Source organism: Triticum aestivum, chromosome 2D (genome assembly GCF_018294505.1).
Source record: "Triticum aestivum cultivar Chinese Spring chromosome 2D, IWGSC CS RefSeq v2.1, whole genome shotgun sequence".
Lineage (NCBI taxonomy): Eukaryota > Viridiplantae > Streptophyta > Magnoliopsida > Poales > Poaceae > Triticum > Triticum aestivum.
Genome location: NC_057799.1, coordinates 4,305,257 through 4,332,601, shown reverse-complemented (window position 1 = coordinate 4,332,601; position 27,345 = coordinate 4,305,257). Strand labels below are relative to the sequence as shown.

Sequence of the window (27,345 nt, the reverse complement as noted above, 5' to 3'; positions counted from 1 at the left end):
TTGAATTTCGAAATGTATATTTCATTAATATAGGGCAGTTTGAAAGCATGATTAATGCATTATATATCAATATATATACAAACAGGTAAACGTTTGAAGGGAAAGTGATAACCCCCCGAGTGCAAGGAATTGTCTGCTACTTGTAAACTGCGTTGGGATTTCCTCGAAGAGGAGGGGTGAAGCAGTACAGTAGAGATGATTATTTCCTGTAGTGAGAAGTAAGGTTATCGAACCAATAGGAGAACCAAGCAAACTCCCCTAAGAAGCACCTACACACAAACGCAAATATTTGCACTCAACACGGTCAAAAGGGTTGTCAATCCCCTTGAACTCGTTACTTGTAAGGATTAATTATGATAGTGGTAGATAGATAGATAAATTGCAAAGTAAAATAATAGTAAATAAATTGCAGCAAGGTATTTTTGTTCTATTAATATGTAAAAGTAGACCCCGGGGGACATATTTTCACTAGAGGGTTCACTCTCGAACACATGGCATACAGTGGGGCCATCATTTTCACTAGAGGCTCTCTCTCCAACACATAGCATACGGTGGGTAAACAAATTACTATTGGACAATTGATAGAAAAGCGCATAGTTATGACCTTATTCATGACAATAATCACACATATAGGCATCACGTCCGTGACAAGTAGACCAACTCCTGCCTGCATCTAGTACAAGTACTCCACCAGTTGACCGCTGTCCAGCATGCATATATGGTATTAAGTTCATGACAAATAGAGTAGCGCTTGAAGCAAGATGACATGATGTCGACAAATTAAACTCAAGCAATATGAATAATCCCCATCGTTTTACCCTTAATTAATGACAACAATACAAATACGTGCCTCGCTACCCCTTTCGTCACAAGGTGTGGACACCACAAGATTGAATCCATCATCAATCACCTCTCTCACTGAAGATAAATCAATCTAGTTAGCCAAACCAAACGGATAGAGCAGAGAGAAATACAAAGCTATCATAATCATGCATTATAAACTTCAGAAAAGAGTCAATTACTTTCAATGAATAATCTGATCATAAATCCACAGTTCATCGGATCTGAACAAACACACTTCAAAAGAAGATTACATCGAATAGAACTCCAAGAAGATCAAGGAGAACAAGGTATTGAAGATCGAAGAGAGAGAAGAAGCCATCTAGCTACTAGCTATGGACCTGTAGATCTGTGGTAAACTACTCACGCATCATCAGAAGGCGGCAAGGATAATGTAGAAGCCCTCTGCGATTGATTCCCCCTCCGGCAGAGTACCGGAAAAGGCGTATAGATGGGATCGCGGGAGAATAAAAGCTTCTGGCGGCGGAAAAAGTGTTTCACGTTGCTCTTTGGTTTTTTTGGGAATATTTGGGAATTTATAGAGTTCGAATTAGGACAAATGGAGTTGCGGGGGGGGGGGGGGGGGGGGGGGCACGAGCTCAGGGGCGCTACCCCCCAGGGCGCGCCTGGTGAGCTCGTGGTTCTCCTGTTGCTCTTCTGGCCTCCTCCCAAACCTTGTTGGGTGACCCAGCAAAAATTCCCAAAACACACACTAATGTTTCATCGTGTTTGGACTTTGTTTTGTATTGATTTTCTGAAAAGCCGAAACAAGCAAAAAACAGGAACTGACATTGGACACTGGGTTAATAGGTTACTTCGAAAAGTTGATATAAAATAGTATGAAAATGCATATAAAGCTTCCAAGATTGATAATATAATAGCATGAAACAATCAAAACATAATAATATCCATGAATATAAGAAACATAATAATTATTTTTCAAAATATATGATCTTTAACGAATGTTATCCCCACTCATTTTACTATCTTAGCATGGCATGACTCTGCCTTCACTGCATACATATAAATCATGAGCACCTCGGTGTCAAACCAGACAATTGGATCGTACTTCTAACGCGCTTCAACATTTTCAACTTCACGCAATACATGAGCGTGAACCATGGATATAACACTATAGGTGGAATAGAATGCGGTGATTGAGATTAATAAGGGAAGTCAAAAATGAAAGTCTCGCAGCAACTAGGCGGATCAACGGGCTATCAAGATGCCCATCAATCGATATCAATGGGAGGAGTAGGGATTGCCATGCACCGGATGCACAAATAGCTATATGTGTATAAAAGTTGAACGGAAACTAAGTGGGTGTGCATCCAACTCGCTTGCTCATGAGACCTCGGGCATTTGAGGAAGGTCATTATTGAAATATGCAAGCTAAGTTCTATAACGAAAAATTCCCACTAGTATATGAAAGTGATAACTCAGGAAACTCCCTATATGAAGAACATGGTGCTATTCTGAAGCACAAGTGTGGAAAATAATAGTAACATTGCCCCTTCTCTCTTTTTCTTATTTTTTTGTTGGGCTCTTTTCGGCCTTTTTTACTTTTTTCTTTTTATTTTTCGTCTGGAGTCTCATCCCGTCTTGTGAGGAAATCATAGTCTCCATCGTCCTTCCCTTACCTCTCTCAAACAGAGATCCAATCTCTGCAACCTCTCTCAAACAGATCCACCATTTCCATCCCTCATACGAGGCCACATCAATACAACACGACATGCATGATATAGAGTATTACCTGACCATGACGGCATGAATCTGTGTAAATCAGTGTCCTTTGTGTACGAGTAAATCGCCAAAAACCACCACAATTGCGTGTGTCAGTGCGAAAACCCACCCTTTACATAAAATCGGTGTTTTCGGCAAACTTTTATGAAAACGGTGATTTTCGCACAGACAGACGCAATTGTGGTGGTTTTTTACAATTTACTCTTTGTGTACTCCAATCTGACCCTCTATGCGCGCTGCCCAATTTATAAATATAAGAATGATTGAAATATTTGATGTCAGAAGAAGGATACAAATGTTTATTTAAATCTCATTAAAACTTACATAACTTAAAAGAAAGATATGATACAGGTGAGAAAATTTAAAGTGCAATTTTATTCGGTACGGTATATATTGGATTTGTATACATTGACTATATATGTATGGTGAACTCCTTGTTCACGGCATTCATTCTTCATGCATGGTGGTATGGGTAGATGTGCATGCACTAGAAACGTGCAAGGAGGTGCAAGTTCATGTGCATGTGTATGGCGGCCAACTCCCGTCGGAAGGCATCGGCATGCTCCGGCTTGACGCAGAGGGACACGACGTTGACGCCGTCCTTGCCCTTGCATGGCGGGCACAAGATGCAGATGTTCATGGCCGTCCGCTCTGGTGGTGACGGCGGCGGCACCACCCGCACCGGCCCCCCACGCCCAAAGTCCACAGCGTTGAGCCCAAGGTTCCTCAAGCTCGTCACAACAAGCTGGTTGTACTTCGGGGGGGCCACCTGCTGTTGTTGATCCCCACCGCCGCCGTTGTTGGTGAGTATGTCCGGTATCTTCTCCTTGGCGAGCCTGATGAGCTTCACCAGGTCCTTGATGTCGCTGCTGGCCACCATGCCGCTCTGCGCCTGGACCGGCTGCCCCATGACGCAGTTGCCGTAGTAGCCGCGCTTTGCACGTACAAGCCCCCGCATGTTGCTGGAGAAGACGAGGGGCGCCGGCGTGTCGGGGTCGGAGATGACCGCGCGGGTGCGGCACTGCCAGAGCACGGCCGCGACGGCATCGAACACCGTGCAGTCGCCACCGCACTCGGCTTTGATGCAGCTGATGAAGCTCCATGAGATGGTGACGTCGATGCTCGCCTTTTCCACCATCCCGGCGAGCATCCGAGTCCTCATCGCGGTGACGAACGGCGGTGGGAGGCGCGGGAAGGTGCATTCGGCTTCGGACCTGACCGGAAGGACGGACGGCGCTGGCATCCCTCGGGCGAGCTCGCCGACGGCCTGCAGAAACTGCACCATCCCCGCGGCGTCGGCCAGGACGTGGTTCCACGTCACGCCCACGACGAACCCGCCGCAGGCGAACTCGGTCACCTGCATCAGCAGCATGGGGTCACCGGGAAGGCAGTACTCGGCAGGGTAGCGGACGGCGAGGTCCCCAAGCAGCAGCGTGGATGTTGTGAATTGGTCCAGCGCACAGTTGGCCGATGCGCCCACGAACGAGACGCCCTCTCCCGTGCACAAGATGTGGATCGGCTCGCCGTCGGGTCCGGTAACGAGGTGGCCAGCCATAGGTTGGTAGAGCACCAGTGCCTGCGACAGAGCCTTCTTGATTGTCTCAATGGGCTCGTTGATTGGCTGGTCGAAAATGAGAAGCAGCCCGACAGGAACAGGAGCGAAACATTTGTCGAAAGAGGAGAGGTTGATGATGCCACCGGTTGCCGTCCCCAGCTCCGATGGGCCGGTGACAACCACCGGCGATGACTTGGTCACTATGATGCTCATTATGCTATGGCTTCTCACACCTAATTCGTAAGATGCTCTTAACTCCCACCTGCCCGGGCAGTGTGTGCAGTGTATATATAGGCAGGGAAGACTGTAGGCGTACTCTTGCTGTGGTCAAATTATGCAGGGAAACGTTTACGACCGGTGCGCCGGCGGAACTTTGCGCCGGTCCGCTGCACGCGCGCCACATGGACGTGGGTCCACGCACGTCTTTATCCCCAGCGCCTCTTCGTCGACAGAAATCTTATCCCCTGCATCGTCTTTTCTTCCCCCTTTTCATCTGCTGCTCGTCCTCCTGGATAGCTCCTCCCACCTTGCACGCGTTGACGCATCCTAGCTTCGGCGAGGCTACCGCCGGCGGACCTCCCCTACACGGTCGTGCTTCAACAAGCCATACCGTCGACACGAGCACCGCCGCTGTGAGCGTTGCCGTGGAGCTGACGCAGCAAAAATAGAAAGCTACCACCTGCGTCGGCGAAGACGTGACGACGTTGCTCCGGGAAACAACCGGCATCACATCCTGCTACAGTGCAGCCGCGAAGCACCGCCATGGAATCGGCCACCCCTGGAAGCCACAACCAGCTAAGACTGAAGCTGCAACCGTCGTTGAATTTTGCTACTACCGGCGAGGGATTTGCTACATCCATAATGGCAGAGCTGTGACCTACTACGGACGTTCCTTTTTTTGTTGCAACCATCCTTAGTTTTTGCTTCCACCGGCGAGGGATTTTGATATATTCATCATGGGGGAGCTATGACCAGTGACGGCGGCGGAGATGATTTGCTACAACCATCATCTATTTTTGCTACGTCCACTATTTATTTTCCGCTACAACCAAGTGATCATACCATGCCTCGCAACGGGGCAACGACAAGTTTTTGTTGCAACCGCCGTCTACTTTTGCTACTACCGGCGAGACAATTTGCTACTAACAGCGAGCACGATTTTTTGCTGCAACCGCCATCTACCCACCGTCTGCTTTTGCTACTACTGTCGAGGTCAATTTTTTTTTGAAAAGTTGCAATCGTTGACATGAGAAGCTTCAACCCTATTTTTGAAAAGCTTCAACCCGGCGACAAAAAGCTGGAACTGGCTTCTCACCATTGATGCAATGGCGGCACTCTTTCGTCTGAGCTGCGACCTTAGCCGGCAGGAGCTGCATGCGTCGGAGCCGACGAGAACCATGGTGAACCGAGGGTGCTGCAACCGGGGGTGGGCCACGCTGGGAGCAAGCGACGGGACACTGGAGAGGAGCCGGCGGCCGGGAGGACGTCCAGGAGACGGGGGCGGTCGAGGGCGGCAGCCGGCGACGATGAGGGCGGTGGCCAGCGGCCGGCGGCAATGTGGGCGGCCGGTAAGCTGACTGACATCTGGCGGATCACAGGGACTACTCGGGATGAAATATGCGCATATGTTTTTAACTAGCTAAATCAGTTGGGAAAAGAAGGCATCGTGTGGCTATTAGTGAGCGAATCGTACATACGCGGTGCGACCGGCCGAAATTTCGGCCGGCGCACCGGCGCCCATCACTCGCCAATTATGTAAGGATTTGTGTATCATCAGAAGTCTCCACTATATTTTTTTATGGAAACTCCACTATATTTGTTATTTGTAGAATATACTTTTTGAATAATTGTTTAAGTTTTAAAGCCGTTTAATTCCCACATTCGGCAGGGTCAACATGGCATAATTGGAATGGTATTTCCTTAGTGCAAATACTCCCTCTGGAGGGGTTTATAAGTCGGGCATGAGTTTTTAGGTGTTCATTTTGACTAAGAAAACATTGATTATGTTGTACAAAAATATGCATTAGATTCCTTCTCAAATGTAGTTTCTAACCGTATAATTTTGCCGACATATTATATATGTTTTATTGGTGAAATCAGAGACCTAAAACCCATGCCCGACTTATAAACCCATCTGGAGGGACCATGATATTTACAAAACAATTACTGGGGTGTGTTTTTCAACAATCTGTCCCCCCATCAAAAAGTTACCGGCATGTTTGTACATAGGTCATAGGGGGGGGGGGGCGTTTTTCAACAATCTGTCCCCCCATAAAAAATTTACCGACATGTTTGTACGTAGGTCATCAGGTCTAGGTGGTGTATATTACCAAGCTATTTACACATAGGTTACCGGGTTATATTTTCTTTTCCTCGGGTTAAAGTTACCGTGGCTTTTGTACCTAAGTTATCAGGTCGATGATGCATATATTATCATCATATTTACAAAGTAGTTACCAGGGTTATGTTCTCAACAACCTTTTTTCAGGTCAAAGTTACCGCAGTTTTCTACCTAAGTTATTAGGTCTACAGTATGTCTATTACATCCTATCTATACAAAACTTATCGGGGGTGTGCATTCAACAACTTTTTTTCATAGGTAAAAAGTTATCGGAATGTATGTACCTAAGTTATCATGTCCGCGGCAACTATATTACCATGCTATTTTACACATCAGTTATTGGCGGTATCTTTGGAACAACTTCCCTCATCTCATTCAAAAGTTACCGCGGTGTTTGTTCCTAAGTTATCAGGTGTGCGGTGTGTCTATTACCATCCTATTTATACAGAAGTTATGGGGTGTGTGTGTGGGGGGGGGGGGGGGGGTGCAATCAACAACTTTTTTTCCACAGGTAAAAAATTATCCCAGTGTTTGTACCTAAGTTATCATGTCCGCGGTACGTATATTAACCGTGCTATTTTACACAAAAGTTATCGGCGGTATGTTTTGAAAAACTCCCCTCCTCTCGTCTAAAAGTTAGCATGGCGTTTGTACCTAAATTATCACATCTGCAGTATGTCCATTGCCATCATATTTATACATAAGTTACCAGGTTAGTGTGTATTCAACAACTTTTTTCCCCAAGAAAAATTTACCGCAATGTCTGTACCTAATTTATCAGGTCCGCAGTGTGTATATTACCGTGCCATTTTACACAAAGTGACTGGCGGTATGTTTCCCAACAACTCCCCCCCCCCCCCCACCCCCCTAAGTTAGTGCGGGTGTTTTGTACGTAAGTTGTCAGGACCATGGGACATATGTTACCACACTATTTACATAGAAAGTTACCAGGGAGTATGTTTGGAGTAACTTTTTCTCTCTAGGTCAAAGTTACCATGTCATTTGTACGTAAGTTAACAGATTGACGATGTATGTATTAGCATGCTATTTACATGCAAGTTACCTGGTATTATTTTCAACAATGTTTTTTCTGCAAAAAGTTAGTAGCCACACAAATCATGAAGAAGAGTCAGCAAATCTTGCACATGAAAATTCTTCGGAAGCATTTTACCGAACAATTCGAGTGCACGCGATAGATGAACAAGAAGAAAGTTTATATGGAAGTGTTTTGCTGGCTGGTTGCAACATTTCGTTCACGTAGCACGAGAGCTATCAATTACATGAGCAAGACTCGATTCATCTTTGCCGAGGTCCGTATGGGAGAGGCTCCCGAGCAGCCTCTGGAGAAAGCGGCTCACCCGCGTCCCGAAGCCATGGAGTCCCGAGGAGGTGCGAGAAGTCCTCCAAGCCATGGAGTCCTGGCCGCCGCAAATGCATGATAGAACAAATCTAAACAAGAAGAAATTTACATAATCACATATACTTGGAACAGAAGTTTACAAATGCAAGCTGCGTGTCTGATCAAGATTAAAGAGTAAAAAGCTCTATGGATCATTGGATGTAAGGTTGAGTAAGAGCTATGACAAGATTCCTTTTTACTGTTGAGTGTTCAGATATATACCAGAACCATTAACAAAGAATAGGCAGCAATTTCAACAAGGATGGTATTTTGTGTGCCACGAGAAAATCAAACTGAAGTGAAAAACGCATGACAGCAAAAAACCACTTAACAACACGGAATCATGCTAATACTTTGCAACGGTTCTTCATTGCTGCCAGAGCTAGTCTTTCGTTTATGGGTTGTATCAACAACTATGCACATTAGGCAACTTGTGATTAACATGTAAACGAGGGGCTTCCCTGCTGGCTGCTGCACATCCTCCTGAAAACTAGAAGCAAACCAAGTATTAACAACTGTGCCTACCCGTCGGCACATACATGTAGGAAAGGGCAGCAGTGTCCATGTCTTCCCGTGATAGCGCCGACAAGACCACTGATGGTCGTTCCTGGAGGACCACAGGAGAACCTCTCGCTCCCTCCTGACGAGAGGGCGGTCTCTTGGAAGCTTGATGCGGCGAACAAGAAGTTCGGGCGCACCTTTCTGTGGTTGAGCCAGTCGCAAAGGGGCTCCATGCCGTCAAGGAAAGCGGCGCGGTGAATGGCTCATCGCCCTCGGTGCCGAGGACGATGCTGCAGAGACATCGGTCAATGGAGCCTTGGAGGGGCTCGGCATGGCGGCCGTGGAAGGAAGAACATGAAGGGGGGTGGAAGGGTGGGGGTGCGGATCTATGATGCCTTGCCGTGGCTGCAGGGTGGGGGTGCAGATCCATGATGGATGACGGTGGTGGCAGAGAGGGGATCTAGGGTAGGAAAGAGTGTGATGGGTGGGGAGGAAGACAAGATGCGTGGGCCTCTGCCTCCTCTCCCGCGGTTGATGCGGAAGAAAGATGGAGAAGTGCGCATCACACGATTGAAATCGAACGACAAATGAAGTGTTCCGATCTATCGCAAAAACACAGTGGCTCGGAATTTACATTTAGCGATAAATTTATATCCTTTATTTTTTCACTCGTGTTGTTACAAAAAGTAAAACACTTGATGATGTGAATTTAAATAATTTCAATCATAGGAAGATTTTCTACAATTTTTTTTTCTTTTAGAAAGAATGTGATTGTCGGCTTTATATTAATGAAGCCCTTAGGGCACCTCCAATGCTAACCCTAAAACTGTCCACATACGTCCAGATCGAACTGTCCGTACATGTTGTGCGATCCAACGCGACACTATATTGGTCCGAACATATTTTTTTCCGCAAACCGAAGACAAACTAGGGGGCTGCTTTGCGGGCGTCTGGACCGCTGCCACGTCCGCTCCTGACCACCCTGGCCCACAAAAAATTCCCACCCACCTCTGCCGTGCTTTCCATCGAACATCCAAGCCGCTTACCGCGCCACATTCATGCCACCCCAGAGCATGCAGCGGCCGACATTGATGCCCACGATTTGATTGGCCGGGAGGGCGGCGCAGACGGGCATGACCCCTAACTGCCTGCATTGAAGTGGTGCAATGACCGAGAGAGCGCCACCTGCTGCTCGCCCGGCTGAACAAGCCTCCTCGCCGCATTCAAACAACCATAGACTGTCCGACTTCCTCCATTAAAACTCGCGCGTGTGCCGAGAAATCTACTCCGGGCACATGTACGTTCGTGAGCAGCCTGCCATTAAACACAATGCTGGTTGGCTCCGGCCGTCCACCCACATTATAATGGTGCCAGGCGCGGGGCCAAAATCGCACCACATTCTGCACCCAACTCCTCGTTGCGTCATTTTCTCCACAATCTGCATGGCATCCGGCGAGTAGGAGGAGGTGTTCTCCGGCATAAAAGTCAGCTGGGTGGCCCGTCGAGCCCGCCGATATGAGCCAGGCAACTCTCTGCTCCATCACCCTCGACGCTCCAGGCCGTTGTAGGCCAGCTCACGGATGCAGAAGCTCCAAGTTGACGCGTCGTTTGATAACGCGCCGCTCCAAGCCAGCTCGCCTAGGAGTGGCGAGTTGCTCCAGGCCGGTACGCGTGGATGCACGGCTGCATGGGCCTTTTTGCTGCCGTGGACGACGTCGCGTTGTACCTCTCCTCCTGTGCCTACAACCACGCCATCCGTCGTCTTTTAACGTACGCGTAACCGTGCCCTGCCAGCGGAAAAAGAAGTTGGCTTCGCGGAGATGGACAAAATGGTGGCCGCCGCTGCTTGGGTCCCATGAAGGCCACCACCAAGGCGACGCTGGTGTGTTTCCCAGTCACAGGCCACCGTCATCCCCTTCCACTCCTGCTAAAGCACATCACGACAGCTCCACTCCGATGAGCGGAGCTGCCGACCATTGGGAAGCAAGTCACCATTTGTGCTGAAGCATATACCTCCATGGGACACGACGGTCCGACGAGCGTGATGCCGGACATGGGGAATACAATGGGGATCCGCCGCGGCCGGCCATAGACTAGTTTTACCTTTGTCTGATATAGTTTTTAGTGAAAAATTGTTTAAAATGTAATGAATTTCGTTCGTTTTATATGAAATCAGACGTGTACGCATGAATTTCATCCAGCTAGCTCAAACAATGGTTACAATATATGTGGACAGCGTTGGATGGTGGCCTTCGACATCAGTGACCGCGGACTGGTCCCCCATGTGCGCGGACAGATGCCGGAGCACATTTAAGTGTCAGCGTTGGAGATGCCCTTACAACATACAATACAACACAACACCACCCAACACAATCTATCTATATCTATATTTTCATCTATATCTATATCTATAGCTATATCTATATATATACTTACTAATAAAGCAAGGTGAGTTTCTCTGATTTTTTCATCTGTTCACTGCCGTATTTTTTCTATTCGAGGTGCTACTAAATTTTCGTGCATCATTTGCTGGAAGTGGAAATCGATTTGTCCAGAATTTTGTACGGGGCGCGCATTCTTGCCCAACGAAGCCAGCACACTTATTTTGCTGCTCACGTAGCTGGGAATACCATATTTTCCGCACAGGCCGTACATAGTCAGAGCTTCGCCCAGGGCGCCAAAGACTGGGCCGGCCCATTGTCCTTTCCCTTTATGTTTCCTGTTTCATTTTTATCTTTTCCCTTCCTTGTTTTCTTTTCTTTTTTACTATTATTCATAAATTCAAATATTTCAAAAATCATTCAGAAATAATAAAAATGAAATTTTCAGAAAATTTTTAGAATTCCAAAAAATCCTGTTTAGGAAAATGTTTAGAACATTAAATTTTGGTTCTTGTTCCGAAATGTATTAAAAATTCAAAAAAAAAATCCCAGTTTTTCAAAAGTTCTTTATGTTTCCAATATTGTTCAAGATTTCCAATAAACGGTTGCATTTCAAAAAAATATATTCCAAATTCAAAAAATATTCCTATTTTAGTGAAATGTTCAAAAATTCAGGGAAAAATTTAAAATAGGCCCACATTACTTGTTTAAATACAGTTTTACCAATTTATAGATGTGTGCGAAACTACATATAGTAAGGGCGTGTTCGGATCCCATCTAGCTTCACAAAACTTCACGTATCCAGCTTTTCTTCGTAGCCTCTACTCCAGGCAGCGATTCAGATCTGTTCGGCTGCATCATAACAGCTTCTTCCAGCTTTGCAGCCCAACTGAGAGGGTTGTGGCCTTTTCAGCGGAGAATGGGCCAGCTGGAGGCAACCCAATTCGGGCCATCCAGGGCACCGATTCGAGGGGAAGGGGGTATCGATCCGTAGGTTCTGTTTCTCGAGCGCGCGGGGGGGGGGGGGGGGGGGGGGCGAAATGGTATGTTTGGCCGTGGCAAATTGATGTAGATTAGTCAAAACTCCAGATTCTTCAATTTGTGGAGCTGGGCCGACCGTCCTCCATGTTTTGGCACTGCAGCCATGCTCAACTTGAAGAACTTAGCTTCTTAGAGCCCAAACGTTCGGGACCAAATCATCTCAGAAGTTTTTGGAGTTAGAAGCTGGAGGAGTTCCGAACACGCCCTAAGCTAGATGAATGATAGATGAATTATGCTGGATGAAGGATAGATGGATTTGTACGTGAACTAGCTGGAAAAGAACCCTACGTTTCTTAAAATGAAAAAATGTTCCCATTTTTTAAAAAGATGTTTGTGTGTTCCAAAATTATTCAAGAGTTCCAAATTCCAAAAATATTCTTATATTAGTAAAACATTAACAAATTCCAAATAATGATTGTGTTTAAAAAATACACATTTTCTAAAATTGTTCTAAATTTTGAAAACATGTTAGCATTTTCAAAACTTGTTCACAAATTAAAAATATTTGTTTTTTTAAGTTTCATGTTTTAACATGTTTGTGAATTTTTAAAAATTTAGCCGCTTCAAATTTTGCTCGAGTTCCAAAGATGTATTAAATGTTCAAATAATAGTTCACATTTCTTAAAACTATTCGGGATTTCAGAAATTGTTCATGTTTATTGAAATATTCAAAATTCTTAATGATTAGTATTTTTTGGAAAGTTAAAGTAAAATAAAAACGGTTTCAAATATGAGGTTATACTATATTCTTAAATATGTGCGCTAGCTATTGGTTAGTAGAACTTGTTGGTTCGACTGGCTTGTATCAATTGGTCGGGTCTTTGAGGTCGTGACGTCCATACTTCAACTAGTCATTTTTTTTTTTTTTTACTCCCACCTTACAAAAAGATGTTGTTCCAGTGCCTGGGCCATTCACAGCCCACGCTATTTAGGCTGCCCAGCTACCTGGGGAATAAGGCAAAAGTATTTAAATAGTCCCACATTTCTCCTTTACATACAGTTGTACCATTTTACATACGTGGGCCAAACTACATGTAGTAAGCTGGATGAAGAATGAACGGATTAAGCTGGACGAAGGATGGATGGATTGGTATGTGGGCTTGATACGTCTCCAACGTATCTATAATTTTTGATTGTTCCATGCTATTAAAGTATCGTTCTTGGATGTTTTATACTCATTTACAAGCAAACTTTATATCATTTTTTCGAACTAACCTATTGACATAGTGCCTAGTGCCACTTGTTGTTTTTTTCTTGTTTTTTACTTCGCAGAAAATCAGTACAAGACGGAGTCCAAATGCAGCGGAACTTTTTGGAGATATTTTTTTGCCCAGAAGACACCCAGGAGGCCCAAGAAGTGCACCAGAGGGGCCCTGTGGGGCCCACTAGGCACCAGGGCGCGCCAGGGCTCCCAGGCGTGGCCTGGTTGGTAGTGGGGCCCACAGGCACCCCCTCCACCGCCTCTTAGCTCTATAAGTACTCTAATATTGCAGAAACCCAAAGGGGAGTCGGCGAAACACAATTCCAGCCCCGCAAGTTTCAGAACCACGAGATCGAATCTAGAGGCCTTTTCCGGCACTCTGCCAGAGGGGGCAACGATCACGGAGCGGTTCTTCATCATCACCCTTGCCCCTACGATGATGCGTGAGTAGTTTACCACACACCTACGGGTCTGTATGCAGTAGCTAGATGGCCACTTCTCCCTTTCTGATATTGAATACAAGAAATAACGTTGCTCTTTAAGAAATGTGAACATGAACTTCCAACAAATTTAATTGAACTTCTAAAAGGAGCATCGACTACAAGACGTGGTGGTTGCTATCTCTTTCCGCAGTATTAGTCGCCCTGATGGTCATTAATTATCTGTCCGTATATTAACTGTGTGGATGAAATGTTCAACTCTTGCTAGCCTTTCATGTGGATGAGAGGCCAGCACTTCTGGTCCGTACGCAACAGATATAATATGCTTTCTTACGGAACTTGTTAACGAAGATCATTCAATTTGTTAGGTAAGAGGCAAATGAAGTAGCCGCCACACGTAGCCGCCTCGGCTACAACAAGGCCAAACTTGGCACTAATAAAAGCAGCACAAACTATAGGAACTGGTGGTTGCGACGCGGATTTTTGCGACATGGTGCCACGCGAGGATGAAATCTGGGCAGTCCATGCATGCTGCAAGGTTAGCACTTAATATAGAGAATTAATGAATACCGAAGTGATACAATGAGTTAATTTGATGAATACGCGTATGTGACAGACATCTTAAATAGACTGGTGGTCTAGGCACTGGTTGGCATTTAAACGTGTCCGACTCACTTGTTGTACGTCTTGAATGGCACTTAATTAGTGTGGGCCTGCCGTTTTTGCTGTGGTTTGTTTTGCCTAAGCTCATTTTGTATCCGTATAACAAGAGGAGATACCTCCAGCGGAAACAGATGTTAACAGGTTAGCCTATCGAGACTCTACTTGATCCTTCTTTTGTTTATTTGATCGCTTCAAGCTGTGCCCTATTCTGCTTCTTTTGTTTATTTGGTTACCGCTTGATCCTTCTTCATCTTGTGCTTCCTGGAACATTATGAGTAGTGAGTACTGTGTGGCTTATGCGTTTGCTTAGCTACCCTGCGCAAGTCTCATTGACGCTTATGTTTTGTTTTGATTATAAACTTGTTTTCTCCACACAAATGCAGCAATTAATACTTCCTGCGTGTCCTGATGGGCTGCAGGACAGTCATGGGTGGATTGATGGGAGTGCAGGCCGGTATTAATTTTCCTTTGTGATCAATTAAATGGCTGTTGGTAGTGGGATATTTATTCCCGTTTAAAAAAATCCATTTGGAGAATAATAATAAAGGAAACCATGGCACTTTCTGGAAATCCTGATCCCTGTTAGCTGCACATCGTTATCTTCTGCATGGCAAGTGCATGCAAGGCTTTGTCACTACGGGGCAGGCGTTTTGGCTCCCGGGTGCATTTGCACCCGCATGAACAGTATTCCGAAAAAACAAATTAAATGTTTTCAAAATATTCTGAAAAAAATTGTAGATGATCGTGTTGGTGTCGCAAACATGCTTGACAAAATTCGCGCGGAACGGAGCAGCAGTGTTTCGTCCGCGAAAAAAACAAATTTAGGGTGACATTTGGTCTTTGATTTGTTTTTTTGCGCAAGCCAAAATGATTGACATTTTTGTCTCAAAATTTGCAGGTCGCATTTGTATGTGACAGATGACAAAAAAAAATTGTCTCAATTTTTTCAACATTAAAAAAAAACAAAAGTGGGCCCGTGCGCAAATGCACCCGGGAGCCGAATTGATTTTCCGGATATCTCCATGGTTGGGTTCAGCTAGCTATGCAGACGAACAAAGTCGCAAGAATTAGAGCTGCGGGGTGGATAAAGGATGGTCTGCATGTTGCATTTAAAAGATGATGGGTGCCTTCACGTCCTGTCAGCCATTTACAGTAAACGAATGGAGCCAGGCTGAAAAAGTTTATGCTGGTCCCGTCGTTTAAAAACTGACATGCTGTCGTGCCAGAACCCAGTCCACACCGTGTGCTACCTCGCGGGTGGCCGTTGGGGCTAAGATGCTGGCCACGAGCAGAGTTCAATGCGTGTGTTGCGTCGCGGGGCACGGCTGCATGTGTCAGCTGGGAATACGCGTCTATACCGTTTGCTATACGCAGAGGGGAGATCATTATACGATGGAAGTGTATTTAATTAGCACGAATCGCGCGGCAACGTACGGTATGGATACCGACCGCGCGTGATGGCATGTCCACTCGCGATTATTCGCTGGTGGTTGCCATTATTGGTGTGCAATAGTAGTCGTCATAATGTTCTTTTTTTGCGGGTTTCCGAAATGGACTTTAATTGTTAGTCCGTACTTATTCTGTCTGGACGAAACGTTAAGCTTTTTGCTACCCTTTCTCGTGGATTACAGGCAATCACTTATGGTATATACGTACAAAGGCATGTAGGCTCAATATCACATTGTTGTACCCGTTGTGCGTGTTTAAGCGTCAACAGTCCTTCATAGACGTGGATGCACATTGTGACAATGGACTTTTGAAGTACGATGGCGAAACGAAAGCGCTGGTGGATGCTCGAATCCTTGTGTCCATGATCAGCTGTGCTGGACTCCGCATGCCACAAGGAAGAGTGGCGACCACGTACTGTTTAGGCCAAGTCTCTGGCCACAACGTCCATGGAGGACTACTGAGGCTCAAACGTCATCATTTCTTGTTTTGCTTGCGAGCTATGGCTTCATCTAACATTAGAGTGAGGGTATTATTTTCATCATGGCATGATTTATGTTGAAGACTTCTCATTTCACCATTGGTAGCAAAAAAATAACATCGCAGTCACAGATAGAATATGCTTTCTTACGGAACTTGTTAATGAAGATCATTCAATTTGTTAGGTAAGAGACAAATGAAGTAGCCGCCACACGCAGCCGCCTCAGCTACAAAAAAGGCCTAGGGTTCCTCTGACTCCCGGCTGCACCGCTGCTGGTCCGTTTCGTCTCCGATGGCCTTAACGCCATGGGGCGCGTTAGATGCCTGACCTTGCCGGTGGGAAGGCTCTGTTTTAACATGTTTCTTCGAGTTTTGTGAGGATTGTGTCCTACTCAGGAAGACGAGATGGTGGCGGATCCCTGAAGATTGAATCTCCTCGCCTAGCCCATGTCCCGGTGATGCATATAGCATCTCCGGTGCACGTGTCGACGCATGTCTCTGTCGGATCTGTCTTTGTTTTATTTGCTGTGATCTATTCGTTGTTCCTTTAAATTCGTGTCTCTTCAGGTTGGATCGTTCCGATCTACCCTATTCTTCATCGGCGGCAGTTGCTTTTTTGGTGCGCTAGTTTTATGGGGCCCTAGCATGACGACTTCCCGATAGTCTACTACAACAAGTTTTTTCCGGTGGTGGTTCTATGGCGCCGTAGCACGACAAATTCCTTATTTTCTACTACAACAAGGTTTGCCCAGCTCCGACGAGGGAGGGACGAGGACGACAGCATACGTTCGGCTTGCTTCAGTGCTTGTAATCGTCGCTAGGTGGTCTACATATTTGGATGCAATTTTTATTATTTTTGGTGTGTGTTGTACTACCATGATTGAAGATGAATAGATCGGAAGTTTTCCCGCAAAGAAAAAGACCATTTTTTTACCTATAATCAGTATTTGATGTACATATTATGTTTCATCCAACTCAAGCCTTATCACTCCTTTCTAAGCCAACCTCATCTACTTCTACATGAGCACATGAGAAAACACATCGTTGACTTTCATGGTGCCATGGTTTCTAAAGAAACCTTCTCATTTCTTCATTATTAGCACAAAAAGGACATAGCCGTCACAGCATAGAATATGAGTTCATACAAAACTTGCTAACGCAGACAATTTAATTTTTTACCTGCAAGCAATGTTGATGCTCATATTAAATTACATTCCATCACACGCATTATTACTCCCTTCTAAGTGTACCTCATCTTCTTCTGCATGAGCACATGGAAAAACACCATGTTAAATTAAATTTAGCAAACAAATGAAAGGATTTGAATTGTAGGCTCATGTGATAAGAACAGATCTATGTTGCTGTCTGCTTCCCAAACAAAATCACATTTCAAATTGCACATTAACTTCATTTATTGGAATCAAGTTTAAGGAATATTTGAGATTTCGATATACTCACTAGTCCATGGACACGACGAATACTTATACATGGACAAAATTTAAATTTGAAATGAGCTACGTACATCACTGGATGATGATAAGAGAACAAAGATGGCCACAACAAACGTGGGGTCCAAATGATAAGGGAAACGACGCTAGATTTTGATTTACGTCAGATCCATTCTGTTCGGATAAGGGCAATAAAACTCCCCCCACTAGTGAATTTGCATTACCACCACCTTCATAATTTTTGTTAATCCTCATCACATTGACCTGTGTTGTACTACTTCTGTAAATAAGTTCGTAGGAATAACATGGCTCTTTTCAGAAATGTGAACATGACTTTCCAGCCTATTATGGGAACTACAACAAGAAAGAGCTTTTTCTACTTTGCGAATTAAACTTTTAAAATCAAATCATATGTTTCTAAACCATTATGAGAAAAAGCATCATGGCACTAATAAAAGGAGCATCGACTACAGGAACTGGTGGTTGCCATTATTGGTGTGCAATAGTAGTCTTCATAATGTTCTCTGTTTTCTTTTTGCGAGGTTCCATAATAGACTTTAATTATTAGTCCGTACTTATTCTGTCTGGATGAAACGTTAAGCTTTTTGATACCCTTTCTCGTGGATTACAGGCAAACACTTCTGGTATATATGTAGAAAGGCATGTAGACTCAATATCACATTGTTGTACCCATTGTGCGTGTTTAAGCGTCAATAGTCCTCCATAGACGTGGATGCACATTGTGACACTGTACTTTCCAAGTACGATGGTGAAATAGCTGCGGTGGTGGATGCTCGAATCCTTGTGGCCATGATCAGCTGTGTTGTACTCCGCATGGCACAAGGAAGAGTGGTGACGACGTACTGTTTAGGCCAAGTCTTTGGCCAGAACGTCTATGGAGGACTTTTGAGGCTTAAACATCATCATTTCTTGTTTTGCTTGCCAGCTATGGCTTCATCTAACATTCGAGTCAGGGTATTGGTTTTCATCATGGCATGATTTATGTTGAAGACTTCTCATTTCACCATTGGTAGCACAAAAATAACTTTGCAGTCATAGATATGATATGCTTTCTTACGGAACTTGTTAATGAAGATCATTCAATTTGTTAGGTAAGAGACAAATGAAGTGGCCGCCACACGCAGTCGCCTCAGCTACAAAAAAGGCCTAGGGTTCCTCTGACTCCCGGCTGCACTGCTGTTGGTCGTTTCGTCTCCAGTGGCCTTAACGCAATGGAGCGCGTTTGATGCCCGACCTTGCCGGTGGGAAGGCTCAGTTTTTACACGTTTCTTTGAGTTTTGTGATGGATTGTGTCCTACTCAGGAAGACGAAATCATGGCGGATCCCTGAAGATGGAATCTCCTCGCCTAGCCCATGTCCCGGTGATGCATATAGCATCTCCGGTGCGTGTGTGGAGGTATGTCTCTGTCGGATTTGTCTTTTTTTTTGCTGGGATCTATTTGTTGTTCCTTTACATTCGTGTCTCTTCAGGTTGGATCGTTCCGATCTATGCTATTCTTCATCGGCGGCAGTTGCTTTTTTGGTGTGCTGGTTCTATGGGGCCTTAGCATGACGACTTCCTAATTGTCTACTACAGCAAGTTTTTTCAGGTTGTGCTTCTATGGGACCTTAGCACGACAACTTCCTAATTTTCTACTACAACCAGGTTTGCCCAGCTCCGGCGAGAGAGGGACGAGGATGGCGGCATGCGTTCTGCTCACTTCAGTGCTTGTAATCGTCACTAGGTGTTCTACATATCCGGATCCAATTTTTATTATTTTTGGTGTGCGATGTACTGCCATGATTGAATAGATCGGGAGTTTTCCCGCAAAGAAAAAATATCTTTTTTTACCTATAATCAGTATTTGATGTACATATTATGTTTCATCCCAACTCAAGCATTATCACTCCTTTCTAAGCCAACCTCATCTACTTCTACATCAGCACATGAAAAAACACATCGTTTACTTTAATCTAGCAAACTAATGCATGGATTTTAATAACAAGGTTATCTGATAAGAACTGGCCTACAGTGCTGCCTGCTTCCCAAACAAAATCACATTCGAAATCGCACATTGAAATCTTTTATCTCAACAAATTTACTGGATATTTCATATTTCGATTGTCCATGAATATATGTGGAGGAACAAAAGTTGAATTTAGCTGACGATGGATACCACTTATACCAGGATGAAATTTAAATTTGTACTACGCTACATGTGCCCATTGGATGATGATAAGAGAACAAAAGTGGCAAAGGACACACGTTGGGTTCGATGGAAAATATAGGCCGCGCGGATATTTTCTTTATCGGCAGATCAAATATTTAATGGTGTTATGGGAAAAAGAACCTCCATACACAAGTTAATTTGCATTGCAAACACCACCATTATTTTGTTTAACCCTCATCAGATTGAACTTGCTGGTCGAGTACATTTTTTTGTAAATTAATAACGTTGCTCTTTTAGAAATGTGAACATGAACATTTAACTGAACTTCTAAAAGGAGCATCGACTACAAACTGGTGGTTGCGATCTCTTTCAGCAGTATTAGTCGCCATGATGGACTTTGTTATTTTTGCGGGGCGAATTATGGTCATTAATTATCTGTCCGTATATTAACTGTGTGGATGAAATGTTCAACTCTTGCTACCCTTTCATGTGGATGAGAGGCCAGCACTTCTGGTCCGTACGTACAATTCTAGTCAATAACAGTGTAATACTCCCTCCGGTCCTTTTTACTCAGCACATAGCTACATACCCGCATAGCAAGGAGGACAGCATTTTCGTTTTTGACTAATAGTAATTTGCCCATCGCTAGAGTAAAGCAATACGGAAGAGCTGGGCCGTAATAAATATGCACGCATGATTCTCTAGATCTCTTCGATTGCCTATCCCGTCTCTTGGTTTGTCCCCCCACCAGCGTAACACAGTACGAATACTTATACATGGACAAAATTTGAATTTGAAATGAGCTATGTACATCACAGGACGATGATAAGAGGACAAAAGTGGCAACAACAAATGTGTGTCCAAATGAGAAAGGAAGCCATGCTAGATTTTGATTTACATTAGATCCATTCTTTTCAGGACTGATAGGGGAAATAAAACTCCCTGCACTAGTTAATTTTCATTGCCACCGCCTTCATCATTTTTGTTAATCCTCATCACATTGAACTAGGTGGTACTACTTCATTGCCACCACATGAGCATTGCAACCACCCCCACAACTTTGGTTAATCCTCATCAGGTTGAACGGGCTGGTACAGTTTTTGTAAATTAGTACGTAGAACTGATGTTGCTCTTTCGAAATGTGAACATGAACTTCCAACAAATTTAGGTAAAATTTCCCCAAAAATGAGGTTTTTACTTTGCAAATTTAACTACAATAACTGGTGGTTGCCATCTCGACCTGCAGTACTAGTAGGCATGATGGTCTTTTCCTTTTTGCAGGGCCAATGATGGTCATTAATTACATGTCCGTATATTAATTGTGTGTATGAAGTGTTCATCTCTTTGCTACCCTTTCAGGCGGAATAGAGGCCAGAATTTCTGGTCCGCGTCAACAATTTCTAGTCAGTAACAGTGGACTAGTAATGGCAGAAAGACTTAACGATCACATGATCGTACCTAGCCACGTCGATTTTTTAGGAACACAATACATACCACTCGTGGCAGACATTGACGTGGACACGCCTCGGGACCCTCAAGTTTCCACGTATGACGGTGAAATGGGCACGCTATTGGATGCTAGACTAGAATTCTTTTGTTACCTCTGTCTGCAGTAGTGGTCGCCTTCAAGGTCCTTAATAACCTATCCGTACGTAAGTCTGTGGAATAAACGTTCAACTTTTTGCTTCCCTTTCAAGTGGATGAGAGGATGGCAATTCAGGTCAGCAAGTAGGAGTACAATTAAATGCTGAAGGCAGGAAGACATAACGATCACATGATTGTACTAACAACCATACGTGACTTCTTTCTATAAATGCCGTACATACCATTCTTGGCAGATATCAGTGTGGATGGTCGACCTGACGCTTGGCTTGCCATGTAAGACGGTAAAATGACCGTGCTAGTGGATCGAAGTATTCGCGTATCGATGATAACTTGTGCTGGACTTCGCGTGCCACAATGAATAGTTGCGACGACTGTTTAGGACAAGTCTCTGCCTCTCGGACAACAACATCCATGGATGACTACCGAAGCTTGAGCGTTGTCGCTAGTCTGCTCTGCTCACCAGTATTGGCTTCATCAAAAATTAAATTCAGGTCAATGATTTTCAGGGTGCCATGATTTCTAAAGAAACTTTCTCATTTCTCCATTATTAGCACAAAAAGGACATAGACGTCACATCATAGAATATGAGTTCATACAAAACTTGCTAATGCAGACCATTTAAGTTTTTACCTGCAAACAATGTTGAGGTTCATATTAAATTACATTTCATCTCACGCATTTCACCTCATCTTCTTCTGCTTGAGCACATGAAAAAACAACATGTTAAATTAAATTTAGCAAACAAATGAAAGGATTTGAATTAGAGGATCATGTGATAAGAATAGACCTATGTTGTTGTCTGCTTCCCAAACAAAATCACATTTCAAATTGCACATTAAATTCTCTTGTTGGAATCAAGTTTAAGGAATATTTGAGATTTCGATGAATTCACCAGTCCATGGACACGACGAATACTTATACATGGACAAAATTTAATTTTCAAATGTGCTACGTACATCACAGGATGACGATAACAGAACAAAGATGGCAGCAACAAACGTGGGGTCCAAATGAGAAAGGAAGCCACGCTAGATTTTGATTTACGTCAGATCCCTTCTTTTCAGGGCTGATAAGGGAATTTAAACTTCCCACACTAGTTAATTTGCGTTGCCACCACCTTCATAATTTTTGTTAATCCTCATCACATTGAACTAGGTGGTACTACTTCTGTAAATAATTTTGTAGTAATAACATGGATCTTTTAGAAATGTGAACATGACCTTCCAGCATATTTATGGGAACTACAACAAGATAGAGGTTTTTCTACTTTGCGAATTAAACTTTTAAAATTGAATCATATCATTCTTAACCATTATGAGACAACGCATCATGGCACTAATAAAAGGAGCATCGACTACAGGAACTGGTGGTTGCCATTATTGGTGTGCAATAGTAGTCGTCATAATGTTCTTTGTTTTTTTGCAGGGTTCCATAATGGACTTTAATTATTATTCCGTATTTATACTGTGTGGATGAAACATTAAGCTTTTTTCTACCATTTCTCGTGGATTACAGGCAAGCACTTCTGGTATATACGTACCAAGGCATGTAGACTCAAGATCACATGGTTGTACCCGCTGCGCGTGTTTAAGCGTCAATAGTCCTCCATTGACGTGGATGCACATTGTGACACTAGACTTTCCAAGTACGATGGCAAAATGGCAGTGCTGGAGGATGCTCGGATCCTTGTGTCCATGATCAGCTATGCTTCTGCATGGCACAAGGAAGAGTGGTGACGACGTACTATTTAGACCAAGTCTCTGGCCACAACGTCCATGGAGGACTACTGAGGCTTAAACGTCATCATCTCTTGTTTTGCTTGCCAGCTATGGCTTCATCTAAAATTAGAGTTAGGGTATTGTTTTTCATCATGGCATGATTTATGTTGAAGCCTTCTCATTTCACCATTGGTAGCACAAAAATAACTTCGCAGTCACAGATAGAATATGCTTTTTTACGGAACTTGTTAATGAAGGTCGTTCAATTTGTTAGGTAAGACACAAATGAAGTAGCCGCCACACGCAGCCGCCTCAGCTACAAAATTGGCCTAGGCTTCCTCTGACTCCGAGCTGCACCGCTGCTGGTCCGTTTCGTCTCCGATGGCTTTAACGCCATGGGGCGCGTTTGATGCCCGACCTTGCCGGTGGGAGGGCTCTATTTTTACATGTTTCTTCGAGTTTTGTGAGGGATTGTGTCATGCTTAGGAAGACGAGATGGTGGCGGATCCCTGAAGATGGAATCTCCTCGCCCAGCCCATGTCCCGGTGATGCATATAGCATCGCCAGGGAGGTATGTCTCTGTCGGATCTATCTTTGTTTGATTTGCTGGGATCTATTCGTCGTGCCTTTACATTCATGTCTCTTCAGGCTGGATCCTTCCGATCTACGCTACTCTTCATCGGCGGCAGTTGCTTTTCTGGTGCGTTGGTTCTATGGGGCCTTAGCACGACGACTTCCCGATTGTCTACTACAACAAGATTTTCCTGGTGGTGCTTCTATGGGGCCTTAGAAAGACAACTTCCTTGATTTCTACTACAACAAGGTTTGGCCCACTCCGGCGAGGGAGGGACGAGGACGGCGGCATGCCTTCAGCTCGCTTCAGTGCTTGTAATCGTCGCTAGGTAGTCTACATATCTGGATGTAATTTTTATTATTTTTGGTGTTCATTGTACTGCCATGATTGAAGATGAATAAATCAAAAGTTTTCCTGCAAAGAAAAAAAAAATCATGTTTTTACATATAATCAGTATTTGATGCATATATTATGTTGTTGGAAATATGCCCTAGAGGCAACAATAAAATGGTTATTATTGTATTTCCTTGTTCATGATAATTGTCTATTGTTCATACTATAATTGTGTTATCCGGAAAACCTAATACATGTGTGAATACATAGACCACAACATGTCCCTAGTGAGCCTCTAGTCGACTAGCTCGTTGATCAATAGATGGTTACGGTTTCCTGACCATGGACATTGGATGTCGTTGACACGGGATCACATCATTAGGAGAATGATGTGATGGACAAGACCCAATCCTAGGCATAGCACAAGATCGTGTAGTTCGTTTGCTAGAAGCTTTTCTAATGTCAAGTATCATTTCCTTAGACCATGAGATTGTGCAACTCCCGGATATCGTAGGAATGCTATGGGTGTACCAAACGTCACAACGTAACTGGGTGGCTATAAAGGTACACTACAGGTATATCTGAAAGTGTCTGTTGGGTTGGCACAAATCGAGACTGGGATTTGTCGCTCCGTATGACGGAGAGGTATCTCTGGGCCCACACCGTAATGCATCATCATAATGAGCTCAATGTGACTAAGTAGTTTGTCGCGGGATCATGCATTACGGAACGAGTAAAAGTGACTTGCCGGTAACGAGATTGAACGAGGTATTGGGATGCCGATGATCGAATCTCGGGCAAGTAACGTACCGATTGACAAAGGGAATTGTATACAGGATTGATTGAATCCCCGACATCGTGGTTCATCCAATGAGATCATCGTGGAACATGTGGGAGCCAACATGGGTATCCAGATCCCGCTGTTGGTTATTGGCCAGAGAGCTGTCTCGGTCATGTCTGCATGATTCCCGAACCCGTAGGGTCTACACACTTAAGGTTCGGTGACGCTAGAGTTGTTATGGGAATTAGTGTGCAGTTACCGAATGTTGTTCGGAGTCCCGGATGAGATCCCAGACGTCACGAGGAGTTCCGGAATGGTCCGGAGGTAAAGATTTATATATGGGAAGTCCTATTTTGGCCATCGGAAAATGTTTGGGATTTTTCGGTACTGTACCGGGAAGGTTCTAGAAGGTTCCGGAGTGGGGCCCACCTGCATGGGGGGACCCACATGAACGTGGGTAGTGGGGGAAAGGCCCCACACCCCTGGTCAAGGCGCACCAAGATCCCCCCTTAGAAGGAATAAGATCATATCCCGAAGGGATAAGATCAAGATCCCTAAAAAAGGGGGATAACAATCGGTGGGGAAGGGAAATGATGCGATTTCTTCCCCCCACCTTTGCCAACGCCCAATGGACTTGGAGGGAAAGAAACCAGCCCCCTCCACTCCTATATATAGTGGGGAGCCGCATGGGAGCCGCACCCCTTCCCCTGGTGCAGCCCTCTCCCTCCCCAACACCTCCTCCTCCATGGTAGTGCTTGGCGAAGCCCTACCGGAGAACTGCAAGCTCCACCACCACGCCGTCGTGCTGCCGAAGCTCTCCCTCAACTTCTCCTCTCCCCTTGCTGGATCAAGAAGGAGGAGACGTCCCCGGGCTGTACGTGTGTTGAACGTGGAGGCGCTGTTGTTCGGCGCTTAGATCGGAATCAACCGCGATCTGAATCGCTACGAGTACGACTCCTTCATCCGCGTTCATGTAACGCTTCCGCATCGCGATCTTCAAGGGTATGAAGATGCACTCCCCTCTCTCTCGTTGCTAGTCTCTCCATAGATTGATCTTGGTGATGCGTAGAATTTTTTTAATTTCTGCAACGATCCCCAACAGTGGCATCATGAGCTAGGTCTATGCGTAGTTTCTATGCACGAGTAGAACACAAGTTGTTGTGGGCGTCGATTTTGTCAATTTACTTGCCGTTACTAGTCTTATCTTGATTCGGCGTCATCGTGGGAAGAAGCGGCCCGGACCGACCTTACACGTACGCTTACGTGAGACAGGTTCCACCGACTGACATGCACTAGTTGCATAAGGTGGCTAGCGGGTGTCTGTCTCTCCCACTTTAGTCAGATCGGATTCGATGAAAAGGGTCCTTATGAAGGGTAAATAGAAATTGGCATATCACGTTGTGGTTTTAGCGTAGGTAAGAAACGTTCTTGCTAGAAACCTATAGCAGCCACGTAAAAACTTGCAACAACAATTAGAGGACGTCTAACTTGTTCTTGCAGCATATGTTATGTGATGTGATATGGCCAAAAGGATGTGATGAATTATATATATGTGATGTATGAGATTGATCATGTTCTTGTAATAGGAATCACGACTTGCATGTCGATGAGTATGACAACCGGCAGGAGCCATAGGAGTTGTCTTAATTTATTGTATGACCTACGTGTCATTGAAAACGCCATGTAATTACTTTACTTTATTGCTAACCGTTAGCCATAGTAGTAGAAGTAATAGTTGGCGAGACAACTTCATGAAGACACGATGATGGAGATCATGATGATGGAGATCATCATGATGGAGATCATGGTGTCATGCCGGTGACGAAGGTGATCATGTCGCGCCTCAAAGATGAAGATCAAAGGCGTGAGATGATATTGGCCATATCATGTCACTCTATGATTTGCATGTGATGTTTGTCATGTTTACATCTTATTTGCTTAGAACAACGGTATCATAAATAAGATGATCCCTCATAAAATTTCAAGAAAGTGTTCCCCCTAACTGTGCACCGTTGCGAAAGTTCGTTGTTTCGAAGCACCACGTGATGATCGGGTGTGATAGATTCTAACGTTCGCATACAACGGGTGTAAGCCAGATTTACACATGCAAAACACTTAGGTTGACTTGACGAGCCTAGCATGTACAGACATGGCCTCGGAACACGAGAGACCGAAAGGTCGAACATGAGTCGTATAGTGGATACGATCAACATGAAGATGTTCACCGATGATGACTAGTCCGTCTCACGTGATGATCGGACACGACCTAGTTGACTCGGATCATGTATCACTTAGATGACTAGAGGGATGTCTATCTGAGTGGGAGTTCATTAAATAATTTGATTAGATGAACTTAATTATCGTGAACATAGTCAAAAGGTCTTTGCAAATTATGTCGTAGCTCACGCTTTGGTTCTACTGTTTTAGATATGTTCCTAGAGAAAATTTAGTTGAGAGTTGACAGTAGCAATTATGCGGACTGGGTCCGTAAACTGAGGATTGTCCTCATTGCTGCGCAGAAAGAAATGCACCACTCAGTGTGCTGAACCTCGAGCGTCGGTTGTGGATGTTGCAAACATCTGACATACACGTTTTGATGACTACATGATAGTTCAGTGTGTAATGCTAAATGGTTTAGAATTGAGGCACCAAAGAAGTTTTTGAAACATCGTAGAACATATGAG

The 27,345-nt window shown here is 44.5% G+C and overlaps 1 protein-coding gene across 1 annotated transcript; it reads right to left on the bottom strand.

The window, feature by feature from the left end:
* Positions 1 to 2,921: 2,921 nt before the first annotated feature.
* LOC123048142 (acyl transferase 15-like) lies at positions 2,922 to 4,383 on the bottom strand. Its single transcript, XM_044471301.1, has one exon. It carries the CDS (start codon positions 4,349 to 4,351, stop codon positions 3,071 to 3,073), a length of 1,281 nt encoding a protein of 426 aa, XP_044327236.1. The 5' UTR covers positions 4,352 to 4,383; the 3' UTR covers positions 2,922 to 3,070.
* Positions 4,384 to 27,345: the final 22,962 nt, after the last annotated feature.

Excerpts from the sequence above, each read along its gene's own strand:
- LOC123048142 (XM_044471301.1), bottom strand. The coding sequence starts at position 4,351 with ATGAGCATCATAGTGACCAAGTCATCGCCGGTGGTTGTCACCGGCCCA.